The 12,461-nt window shown below is 44.0% G+C and overlaps 1 protein-coding gene across 1 annotated transcript in view; it reads left to right on the top strand.

Moving 5' to 3' along the window:
- The window catches only part of pappa2 (pappalysin 2), an 83,283-nt gene that overhangs the window by 39,359 nt on the left and 31,463 nt on the right, over window positions 1-12,461 (top strand). Inside the window, exons 7-12 of the mRNA XM_061242725.1 lie at window positions 15-197; window positions 2,030-2,327; window positions 6,416-6,544; window positions 7,733-7,818; window positions 11,052-11,248; window positions 12,393-12,461. The exon at window positions 12,393-12,461 is cut by the window's right edge and continues 51 nt beyond it. Of these exons, the coding sequence (XP_061098709.1) occupies window positions 15-197; window positions 2,030-2,327; window positions 6,416-6,544; window positions 7,733-7,818; window positions 11,052-11,248; window positions 12,393-12,461 (962 nt within the window). The remainder of the gene's footprint in view (window positions 1-14; window positions 198-2,029; window positions 2,328-6,415; window positions 6,545-7,732; window positions 7,819-11,051; window positions 11,249-12,392) is intronic.

The raw sequence follows: 12,461 nt of genomic DNA, 5'->3' as shown, positions 1-12,461 counted from the left end.
TGCGGTCTCACCAGGCCCCCCTGATGTGTACCAGCCCTGTGAGCCGAGCCTACAGGCCTGGAGCCCGGAGCTGCACCTCTACGACACCAACGTCACCTCACCCTGTCCCAAGAGCGAAGGCTGCGTGCTGGTCCTGCGGTTTCGTCACCCCGTGACCCCTGACAGCCTCACCATCTGGGTCACCTACATCTCCACCGGTGAGTGCAGGTCTCTCCTCTGCTGCTCACTCCATGACCGACATCTCTCACCGGTGAGTGCAGGTCTCTCCTCTGCTCCTCACTCCATGACCTACATCTCCACTGGTGAGTGCAGGTCTCTCCTCTGCTCCTCACTCCATGACCTACATCTCCACTGGTGAGTGCAGGTCTCTCCTCTGCTGCTCACTCCATGACCTACATCTCCACTGGTGAGTGCATGTCTCTCCTCTGCTCCTCACTCCATGACCTACATCTCCACCGGTGAGTGCAGGTCTCTCCTCTGCTCCTCACTCCATGACCTACATCTCCACCGGTGAGTGCAGGTCTCTCCTCTGCTCCTCACCCCATGACCTACATCTCCACCGGTGAGTGCAGGTCTCTCCTCTGCTCCTCACTCCATGACCTACATCTCCACCGGTGAGTGCAGGTCTCTCCTCTGCTCCTCACTCCATGACCTACATCTCCACCGGTGAGTGCAGGTCTCTCCTGTGCTGCTCACTCCATGACCTACATCTCCACCGGTGAGTGCAGGTCTCTCCTCTGCTCCTCACACCATGACCTACATCTCCACTGGTGAGTGCAGGTCTCTCCTCTGCTCCTCACTCTATGACCTACATCTCCACCGGTGAGTGCAGGTCTCTCCTGTGCTGCTCCATGTTACGGCCCTGCGGTTCTCTATGTCCCTGAGCAAGTGCTACACTACGCGATGTTTGGTGATAAAGCAAATTCCCATTTATGCTGTCAATTCCAGTAGAAAGTCAAGTAGAAAGTCCTTCTACTGCCAGTGTGTCTTGTTGTTGTGGATATAGTCATTGCCAGAATTTAACCAATTGTCCTTAACTTGAAAAGAAGCGCAAGGTTGCCAAGTTGATTTTGGTTATTTCTTAGGGTTGAACGAAACCCCCAAAGTCCAAGATAATGCTAATTATCCCCACTATCTCCACCTACTTAGCTCACAGAAAAAAGGCTGATACCAAAAAAACATGTATAACAAACAGAAAATAACTTATTCCATTCCGAACAGTCTGGACAATCGCACAACTTCCACGCCATCTACTGGTGGCGGCAGTGAAAAAAGGAACTCTCACAGCATGACTCTGTGGGACAGACTCCTTTGTGTTATTTGACATTCATTTAAAGAGATGGAGGTCATCATAAAACTATTTTCTCACTGTGATGTCTGGGGGAATCTAAAGCAGTGCATGCTGGGACTGCAGGGAGAGGATGAGGATGGGAATTTTTTATGTTTCCTCAAAATTCATAGTGTCCAATAGCTCCATTGCTTTTAATTACCAGAAGTGATTACATCAGTTAAGAACATTCTTGAACATATTTGTCTGTGAACTCACATCTTAAAGCAGGGATCATCAACTCTGGCCCTCAAATTCAAATCCAGCCCTGGGTTTCTTTTCTCCCGGGTAATTTGTGCTACTGATTGGCGAGACTGTCTTCGCACCTGACTCCCAGGTCAAGGGAGGGTGGAACACCAGCAGTTCTTGGATTTGTTGTCTGCTGGCCCTATTCTACCCAGACCAGAAATACGTAATTATTTCAAATACTTTCAAATAATTGGTCTTGCCTGGTCCAATTGAGCCAACCAAGAGGACCAGAAGGCTGGGATTCCACTTATATGTCATAGGCTCCAGTACACCTGACAAGCTCAGTAAAAGCGTAGAGAGTATTTGAATCAAAAGTAATTTTTGTTATTTGACCCAGGTCTGACCTTAACCATTATCAATTATAAGCTAAAAAGCTGAAAACTGATCCTGGATCAGATCTCCTGTGAGACCGTTAATGAGCACAGGGCCTGAGGTACTGTTATCCTGACGCAGACACACAAGCCATCACCAACGTGGAGTTCCTGACCGAGTCCGGGGAGACCCTGAGCACCGGCCCCCACCACGCCTTCTGCGACGTGCCCCTCACCCTGCGACCGCACACCCACAAGAGGGTCACCGGGGTCAAGATCTACACCTTCGACGAGAAGATGGAGATCGACGCCGTGCTGCTCACCTCCCGCCCCCAGAACCCCCTCTGCTTCGGCTGCCGCCCGCTACACTACCACCTCCACCGGGACCCGCCCCTCACCCTCAGCCCCGCCCTGCAGTCCGAGCTCACCTTCACCGACAGGTCAGTTTGTGGCAAGCGAGCACAAAAAAACGGCCTTCGTTTTTGATGCTCATTCCCTGGCATCAAATGAGAGACGCTACTCAATAGTGCCACTGTGGTTGACTCTAGTATACGTGGGTGTTTCAGCCGCCCTTTCAATGTAAAGTCAATTTTAACAGTATGGTAAAAATACAAAGTGAATATTTCTTTCCCACATGAAAATGTAGTTGCAATCAGTGTTTTTTCTTCATCTCATGTGTACCTGTGTGCCGTGTCATTGTGTTATTAGGACAATGCAGTCATACTTTGTGAACAAATCAGGGGCAGTTTGCTCCTTGTCACTGTCGCTTAGTGGAGGAGCCGCATTCAAATTCTACAATGTGGTGGTGCCCATAAACTTAGCTTCCGTGGTTTAAAAACAGTTTGCTCCATGGATAGTCAGTAGGGGACATCGCAGGCACCTGGTACACAGTTTCTCTTGAGTCTTTGTGCCCCTCTTCAAAAGAAAAACACCTGAGGATCCTCTTAAAGAAGACCTGCTGAAGACAGCTAGCTCCTGCTGCCCCGTACACTTTTAATAGGCCACAGGAATGACAGTTAGTCATAACAGAATGAAAGCACCCATCAGACTTCTGTCAGCCATACCTGTCAGCACATCACTGTTTTAATAATGGCCACTCTGGTGTCGACAGGATCTTTGACCGGCTATTTTGACAATTTTTGACGACTGGTCAAGATCCCATCTCGACTGCCTCACCTGGATTGTGGACCGCTGTAGTTTAAACACACCGTCAGATCGACGGCAGGGCCAAGGGCATTTCAATAGTGGGCCATGGTATGATTGCTAGCTGGAATATATGCAGTAAATATTAAATGACTGCATCACACCTTTGCTTAGCAGAAGATGTGCACATCGCTTTTAATTACGTGCCGAACAGAAATGCATGACATACCGTAAGTCGAAGCTTGGCGCTCCAACAATGCCGAAGCTCCCAGAAAACACTGTGTTTTGTCTTGTACGTTTTTATTGGGGTCGACACGTTGTCACGGCATAAAGTTTGTTTTGGAATCTCAGCGTAAGGTTTGTTTTGGGACGAAATCCTCCGGCCTTGTCCGTTATCCATCCTCACGTCAGACTACATTAGACCTCCTGTGTCTGTCACTGGCACTAGACTCCTTCTGCAGAACACATGATGAATACCAGCCCTTATCGGTCTGTACAGTATTCCAAATAATATACATATGCGATCTACACATGTACCCCCACTGGCTGTCAAAGGAGGCTTTTATTCTGTTCAGAAATAAAAATATACTGTGCTGTTTTGCATTATGTACGGGATTCACATTTCCTGCGCTTTCTTCAGGCCCTCCGCCATTTTGTTCCGTCAGCTCTAGTTCCGTCCTCCCGTGCGCCCACTCCTTGTCTGCTCTAGACAGAAATCGGCATTGACTAATATTTTCCCGTTTCGGGGCACCTACCCGACGTTGACTACCGCTCTTCAATGTTCATGTGAATTTGAGCCCCTCGTCCCGACTCGCATGAAAGGCCGCGGATTTATTACGCCTGGGGCCCGCCGGCATAACCCAACCCAGGTTCCTTTAGAAGGCACGGAACGGCTGCGGGAACTTTAGCTTCAAGAAGAAGAAATTACGTGGACAACAGGAGATTTATGACAGGTCTCCAGATCAAACAATGCTTCCTTCTTCCCGGTGATGGATTCTGGCGTTGTTTTGAAATGTAGATGCTAACGTTTTAAGAGGGGAAACTGACCCTCCGGCCTCGGACCCACAACCTGCGTGGTCTTTGCACGAGACATGATGTCCTAACCTGGTCTGTCACGCGTGACAAATGCGTGTGTTTGAACATGATGTTTGAGAAAAGGAGAGTGGATTCCCATCTTACAAGTCAACTGATACATGCATTATAGTGCTCGTTTAAACTGAAATCATGAGAGCCTCAGAAATATATAATATAAAACTCAGCGTTCCATGATACGGTAACTTGAAAACATTACCCCAGAGAGCATTATGGGAAAACAAAAAATGCTATAACCATGAATATTCTTGGATCTGTTTTTCAGATTTTGATGTCAGTATACCCAGTGTAACATCCCATTTTTAGCTTATTCACATTTAATGAGGAAAAAGCTTATTAAAATGACAAACTATTAGCGCCTTTTCTCTGGCAATTCCGTCTTGAAGTTAGCCAGTCTGCTATACTGCTTTACCAGTGCTGGAAATGGTGTGAGGGCAGACATATTTGAAAGAATGACTTTTGTTTCATCTCCAGAATTCCAAAAGCTGTGTTAAGTACGGAAACATGTAGGAAACCTGTGGGAATACAGCTATGTGAAGGGAGGGGGAAGAGGGCTCGGACAGGGAGGAAAGCGCAAAGCGGGTCTCTGGGATATAAACCGAATGTGGCCGTTTCAGCAGTGGAAACAGTAAACACGCGCAGCCAGGTATGGGCTGTCCCTGCACTAATCCCTGTCTCTGAGTGGACCCTGCTCCTTACTGGCACTTAGTGTGAGCTGGAGTGGGGAGAGTTACAGAGGACAGATAAACAGATTAAACTCCTGACTTACTAAGACTTTTAACATGGGCAAAACCTTTCAGCATACACAAAACTAATAACACAACTAATGATTGGTGCAAAACAAATGGACCTGATCAATCATTGATCGTGTTGTTGGTCCTGCGTGTGCTAAAAGGTTTTGCAAGCGCTAAAGGTCTTAGTAAACCAGACTGGTTTACCAATTATCACAATTGTGAAGCCACTGAGATTTTACCCCTAAAAAAGAAGTGCCTCTTTATACACCTCTACTGCCCCCGAGGCACATGCCCATCTAGGAAAGAGCAGGGGGCCCCCCACACAGTGTTAAAGGACAGGGGTCCACAGAGAGACAAGAAGAAGAGGATGAATGATAATCATTTAATCATTAACGGACTCCCGTAACGTCCTTTCACAAAACTCTGGCAGGCTGACTCCTGGTACTGATGGAGGTCTCTGATAGGTGCTCGTCTGCCTATCATTACCCCCCGTGTCACAGTCAATTCAAAACTTTTTGATTTGTCACTACACTGCACCGTCCTTTTTCAAATGCCGCACATAGAATGCCATGGCTCCCTAGAACACAGTGTTAGGAGTAAGCACTCGATGGTCATAGTGGTCGGGCTGAAAATGATCCATAATTAATAAGGGTAATTTGTATATGAAGTTTAAGTGACACCTGGGGGAAGACAGACACACAATCATTGCTGTTGGCAGGAGACAGTGGTTGCCCAAGGATGCTGGGAAGTTGGAGCATGGCTCTTTTTATAGTTGTGGCCTTTCAAAACAGATCAATAATCCCAGAACTAGGGACAATATATCCCACACAGGCCAGGGTGGTATACTGTAACTGTAAGGGGAAAACATCCTACACACACACAAATAACCCCTGATCATGGGGACTCTGGAAGCAGTCGTCACCAGTGTGAGGTATAATGAACATCTTCTCATGATTTCAGATTATTTACAGGTATTTTATCAAAAGCAAAGCAAAGGCCAGGAATACTTATTGCAAGACGCTCCAATTGTATCCCTTTATAACAATGATAACAGTGCCGCTCTGTAGTTCCTGGCCTTGGAAAGCAAGTCTGCTTAAGTGCCTTTCAGAAGAAGGCACTCAATGAGACTGAGATATAGTAGGAAACAAAGAAAACCAACAGGTCCAGTGGAACTGAAATGGTCCATTTTATCTCAGAGCAGACAGGCAGTCTGGGCTCCCTAAATAAAATCTTAGAAAAATATGGTCAGTGTTGCTGAGAATGAAGCTCATTAATTTACCGAAATGTACCTGGTGTCGAATGGGTTCCCATGTGCAACAGATTTTGACCTGGGGGGAAAGGAAGCGTGTTGAGGTGGACGTGAGCAGGTTTAGGTCGTTACTCAGACTTAAATGTAACAAAAACAAGGGTGGCCACTTCTGAGTCTTGTAAGACGATAAATGTCCAATAGAAACATCTCAGCAGTCTCTGGTGTTTTCAGCCAAAAGGTTGATATCAGAGGCGTCAGGTCAACTGAAATGTATAAAAGCTGTTTGTGTGTGTGTTTGTGTGTCTTGCAGTGATGTGACAGCAGGGTTGCAGTATCAGTACAGGGTCCAGGTGGAGGCACAGGGCATCCTCAGTGAGCTCTCTCCACCGCTCCACCACACCCACGGCGCCCCCTACTGCGGGGATGGTGAACTGCAAGGGTAAGTTCAGTCTCATAATTATCACACCTCAACAAAAAATCTGTCTTATATTTACGACCTAACAAAACTTCTTAAGTTCAATCTTATGTTTGCACCCTAACAAAAACTGTGCCTAAGTCTAGTCATGTCATTACCCTAACAAAAACCGTGCCTATGTCCAGTCTTATGTTCACGCCCTAACAAAAACTGTTCCTAAGTTCAGTCTTATATTCACACCCTAACAAAAACTGTTCCTAAGTTCAGTCTTATATTCACACCCGAACAGAAACTTTGCCTAATCCGGGCACATGGCAGCCTATACTGTGCCTTGGGTAGGCAGATGTTTTTGCTTTGTGAATATGTACATCAGAATTTTGTTTTGGCTACTTGCAATGAGCTACATGATACACCACTTTAAGACATACGTCTTCACTTTGTCATGGAGTCAGAATGCATAATGAATTGTGCCTGGGCTGTTAGCTCAACCCTCTCACTTTCTCTTGATGGGAATTATGTATATTGCATTTTTTTCTTTTCTTAGTATCACTTGATTAAAAAAAAAGTGAAGTATATGTGTACACAGGATGTGTATAACTATCAAAGCATTTGAATTGTTACTGGAAAAGTAGCAACATAATACAAGAACAGTGCATGCTAGCATTTGTAGCATTGTAGAGACTCTTGGCTAAAGTTTCTGTTTAAACATCATTAATCTTTTGGCGGTCTAATTTTGTTTTAAAAAATATGGATCTCTATACTGTAAGTAAAGTAACTGAAAGCTGTCTGGGGCTAATAGCACGGAAGCAAACACACGTCTTTATGCTAGATCAACTTCAATTATCCACGCTAACAGTTCAGAGACTAGCACTGGGTAATGAAAATTCACAGTTAATTGAAAAAGGCACTTCATGTGTAGCTCACATGTAATTGTGATGAAAAATTAATTACTGTGCACCATAGGAATGCTTACCATGGGGGTACAATTAAATGAATGTGTCAGTGTCATTCGTGAACCCGCGGGGATCTTTTAGTTCAGTGACTAAAGCCTTTGATGCTTCTTTTAAGTAGGAAACTCCACATTATTGAAATGTACAGCAAGGTTTAACTGAACCGAGATCATTCGGTTGATTAGTCGGCTGCTCTGTGACTGTCTACGGGGGTTGTGAGAGCATAACACTTCCTGGCTTGATCCCCGGCCCGTCCAATCAGGAGAGAGGAGTGCGATGACAGGAATTTGCTGGACGGTGACGGCTGTTCTAAGAAGTGTCGTATGGAGCCAGGGTTCAACTGCGACGGTGAGTCCAAATGAAAAAAGGAGATTTTCGGGTGGGATTAAAGCCCAGGCTTCACCTTCTGTATTGTATCATGGAGGATTTTTTTCCCCTCATCATTTTCCTCATCAGATCTAGCTGAATGGACAATCACACTTATTTTTGAATATTGAAGGATATACACCATTGTCAAATTGTTATTCAAAGTTTCGGTGAAACGTATTGAATTTTCTTCCAAAGAGTCCTCTCTGGGCGGAAGCCTCATCTAAAGTGATTTGAATATATCATAGGAAACTGCATGGGGCTGTAATTAAATTGTGTCATCTTAATGAATCACGGCAATAGATGGAAAAATATAGGAGTCTGAGAGAGAACAGCAGTCTCAAATATGCTGGTGTGCATATTCAGCCGTGGCTGCTGTCATGAACACACTGCGCAGTCTTTTGGACCACAACCATCTCTGGGCCATACAATTCAGGTTGCATGATTTATTTTTTAAACGCATTTTAATCGTACAGTGTTGTTACTATGTGGTGATCAGTTCCCCAGTCCGCAATTCGATTCATCAGATTTTTAAGGTTCTAACTGACAAAAATGAGTTGTCAGAAATGTGCCAAACATATGTTATTTATAGGGCAATTTCATAGGATTGCCCTGAGTTTCAGTTTTGCTGTGTTAGGATGTGAAAGCTTTGAAGATATCTCAAAACTACTCAGAACGCAGATAGAACCTTAAATAATGGTCACAAATTGCTACCCCGCCCAATTCTGTGATCGGTTCCACCACCCCCTACCCCCTCCCTCCTATCTTCTTCACAATTCGCACCCTGAGTGTTAACCTCCAGACATTAATGTTAAGGACTACCAACATCCTATAGAGCTGGATCTGTGCATGGTCCATAGCCAGCAGTGGTTGATTTATCCAGGATAGGGTTTCATATACCTGTATTTCATGATGAGGCGATGTCAGTTACAGGTAGACAATTCCAAGTCTGATTTCCATTCAAAAAAAGTATTTCACCAACCTTATTCATGTTTCTGTTTGTCATTTCACCACAGTATTTGGAAGGCTAAATATTTGGTGCTGCACCTCAAGGATTTAAGTGTAAATTCACATTCCCACTGCTCCCATCCTGTCCATCAATCTCTCCAGCACGTTGCACAAAACATTTAGCTCCGAACTGCGAGGATTAACCCTAAAGGTAGAAGATCACAGACGTGTGATTAAAAAGTTCATAACTGAACATTTTAATGCTGTCGTAATAATCACTACTGGTAACCGGAAGCAATGGAGTTCTGGAACACCCACTTGGAATTTTGAAAGTGTTAAAGCCTGACATCACAATTCCATTGCTATTGATCTATACAGCCCCTCCCATAAGCCACTTCTCCCCACCGCCCATGTCTTTGCTGTTCAGTGTTGCTCTCCTGTCTCCACCCCGTATAGACATAAACACAGATGTGTTCCAATGGCTGGCTAATTAACAAGGCCTGACGAGTTACTAACTTAATTTCTCACGCACTTCATTTGTTGGGCTTAATTGATTTTTTGATTTGGGCATCACAGCCCTCTCTCACTCTGGTACGCCAAGGGCTTCGCCAGTTGATATGAAGTCGCCCCCTATATTTTCACTCAAAAAGCAGTAAAGCTGATCCCACTTGGAAACCATGGTGATCGATTGAGCTATGTTAAATAATTAGCTGGCGGCCCATTGGGCAGAGTGCCACAGAAAACACACATTTTGTGCTTCTGTTGAACAGCGAGTTGAGTTATGGTTTAGTAGCGGGTAGATAATTTATGGCAGTGTTTCCGCGAAGAGAAATTGAGCAATAGGTAGAATGTTCTGTTTCAATTTAAATTATTTGGAAAATTGCACTAAATCTGCAACATTCTGCAGCCAAACATTGTGTTCAGTGCCTTTTCTGGTTTAAAACACTCATGCAGTGCTTTGGTGCTCCTGGAATATGTCCCTGGCCTTCCCTGACAAATTGAATCTGGTCTTCTCGCTGTCTCCTTGAGCTTCAAGAGTCAAGAAGACCTCATGACCTTATTCCAACAAGGGTAAATTGATCATCCTTCCCCATACAGGAGATCAGTTTGTGATGTCAATACTGCTAAGCATCAACTTCACAGGACTTCCTGTTGAACAGCATCGACCAGTGGCCAACCAACAAAAGCTTTGAACAGGCATCAGTATACTGATAGAACCTGGGCTGTGCTTAAGTGTTTAAGAACATATTAAATTTTTATATTTAAAGTTTCGAAAAGGTATTTTCTTGTGGTTTGTTTGCATCTGATTGGATGGTTTATTTATTTATATACAGCTTCTCTTGTTATTGCACTCTGCCAGAACAAGTTAGACAAAAATCAATTTCACAAATCAGAAATTTCTAATATGTCTAATGAGAGTAGCTTCTGTTTAAAACATGAAAAGACCTTAAGATCAGTGTGCATACTGTGAACACAATCAGTAGCTAAGGATGGGCACTGTGTTTAATTGCTCCCTTGGTTTCTTGGTGGATTTCTCGCCTTTGTTGAAGTTTGTCAATTGGACGCCTTATCTCGAAATAATCTCTGTTTTTACTTTGTGATAGCCTCTGATGTCCCTGCTGGGCAAACTCTCTGATGTTATTCACTCATTATGTCTAATGAATATAAGCCTGGCTGCCTGTTGTCCTGTTTGATCTTCCTTTTCTCTGCATTTCTTTTGTGTTTCAGTTGTTGTTTGTTATTAAAGCCTGTCCCTTGCACAGCAGAGTCTTAAGTTTCACAACCCGGGTAAAAATTACTGCTCTGAAATATTCGGTCTTGAAGAGGTTTTTTTGGAAAGTTTTTTATTTTATTCCAGAGTAAGTCAATGTTCTTGAACTCTTTCACTTTCAATTACCAACAGTGATTGTTACATCAACATTAGAGCATGTTCAACATTCTAATCACATTGTGTTTTTACTTACTAAAGCACTGGCTCTTACCTTTTTAATATCGGAACCCAAATGAGTAATTTAGTACTTTTCAGGGACTTGTCAAATACAAATACGAGCATAGACTAGTGGACTACAGACTCATTATGTGACCCACCTCACACAGTATACTCCTGTGACCCACGTTGGATCCTGACCCTTAAATCTCAGCCAATAATGAGAGTGTCACTGATAAACTCAGTGTAAAGAGGTGCCCAGGTTGTTCTGCCTGTTCTCATCCTGCGCGTGTACGTCTCAGTGTTGAGCGCTTGACGGTGGGTGTGCTGCCCCCTGCAGGCCAGCCTAGCCGGTGCTACGTGTTCGATGGCGACGGCGTGTGTGAGGAGTTTGAGCGGGGCTCCAGCGTGCGGGACTGCGGTTTCTTCACCCCGCTGGGGTTCAGTGACCAGTGGGCCGCCAACGCCTCGGCCTCCCACCAGGACCGCGCCCGCTGCCCCGCCTCCGCCGTCATCGGGGAGCCCTCTCTCACTCAGGTGCGCCAAGGGCTTCGCCAGTTGATATGAAGTCGCCCCTATTTTCACATTGGATTCCATTCGTGTTTGACCACAAATGGAAAATGTTTCCACTCATATATTGATGTTCACTCTATGCTATGTTTTTTTCCATATATCTTTTTCTTTTTCACAAGCGCACAGATAAAGATATAGACGTTTTTATTTCCCAAAAATGCTTTTGCACCCTCGTTTTGGCAACTGCCAAAGCTTTTTTCATTGTTTCATCTGCCAAGTTATGTCATTACCCTGCGTCATGGAAATCTTCCCCATAGGTTCCTATTGGTGTCGCTGCCTCTATATATTTTACAGTATACTCTGGATATACCACTGCTAGTCGTTCTGTCGTTTCCTAGACACGACATTTGGGCTGTAGCAGTTCCAGCTGAGCTCAGATAACATGATTGGTACATTTTTATCTTCCCTCGAGAGCTGAGTATGAGCCAGATAACAGAGGGCAAAAGACATGAGTGGACAAACTGATTCTCTGAGTAGAGGACAGAACAGTTCCACAAATCAAGTCCATGATCATTTTTATGTGTGACTTCTACAGAACAATTTCATATTTCAGAGTTTAAAAACAGAAAAATAAGAAGAATAAAATACCGACATAGAAAAACAACAGCAGCACTGTTCTGTTCACACTGTTAATCTACAATATGTTTATTGAGCTTCTTTTGGCTATTAGCTCTGGGAGTGATTGGTCATCAAACCATTTTGTTTCCTTTTGGCACTCCACTGGTCTTTCAACAGGTTGCTTTTTATTTTCAGTACAGCATGGTAAAGGGATACATCTAAATGGTTAAGTTTAATACAGTAATTAAAGTTTTTATAAGACAATAATTTTTCATTATTACTATTCCAGTTCTGTGAGTGATAAAGCTAGTCTGCATAGTGGAGAGAGCAGCTCATTTGAAAACGGCACTGCTGTTGCAATTTTACATGTATAAGTGTCAAAAAGTGAATGGTGCTTTTTATGATTTTTATATAATTGTCATGAATGACTAAATTATTACATTGTTATTGATCAAGTGGACATGTTGTAAGTCAAAGTAAGAAATGCTTAATAATTTGAATATAAAATAGTACTGACAGTAGAAAATGATATTTGCTTGTCTTTTTAAAGATGTGCAAGTCTCAGTACCTGGACATGAACAACGGACTGTCACGCTACGCCTGGTTCCCATGCACCGCC

Source organism: Conger conger, chromosome 5 (assembly GCF_963514075.1).
Source record: "Conger conger chromosome 5, fConCon1.1, whole genome shotgun sequence".
Classification (NCBI taxonomy): Eukaryota; Metazoa; Chordata; class Actinopteri; order Anguilliformes; family Congridae; genus Conger; species Conger conger.
The sequence above is the reverse complement of the archived record's forward strand: the minus strand, read 5'-3'. Positions and strand labels throughout refer to the sequence as shown.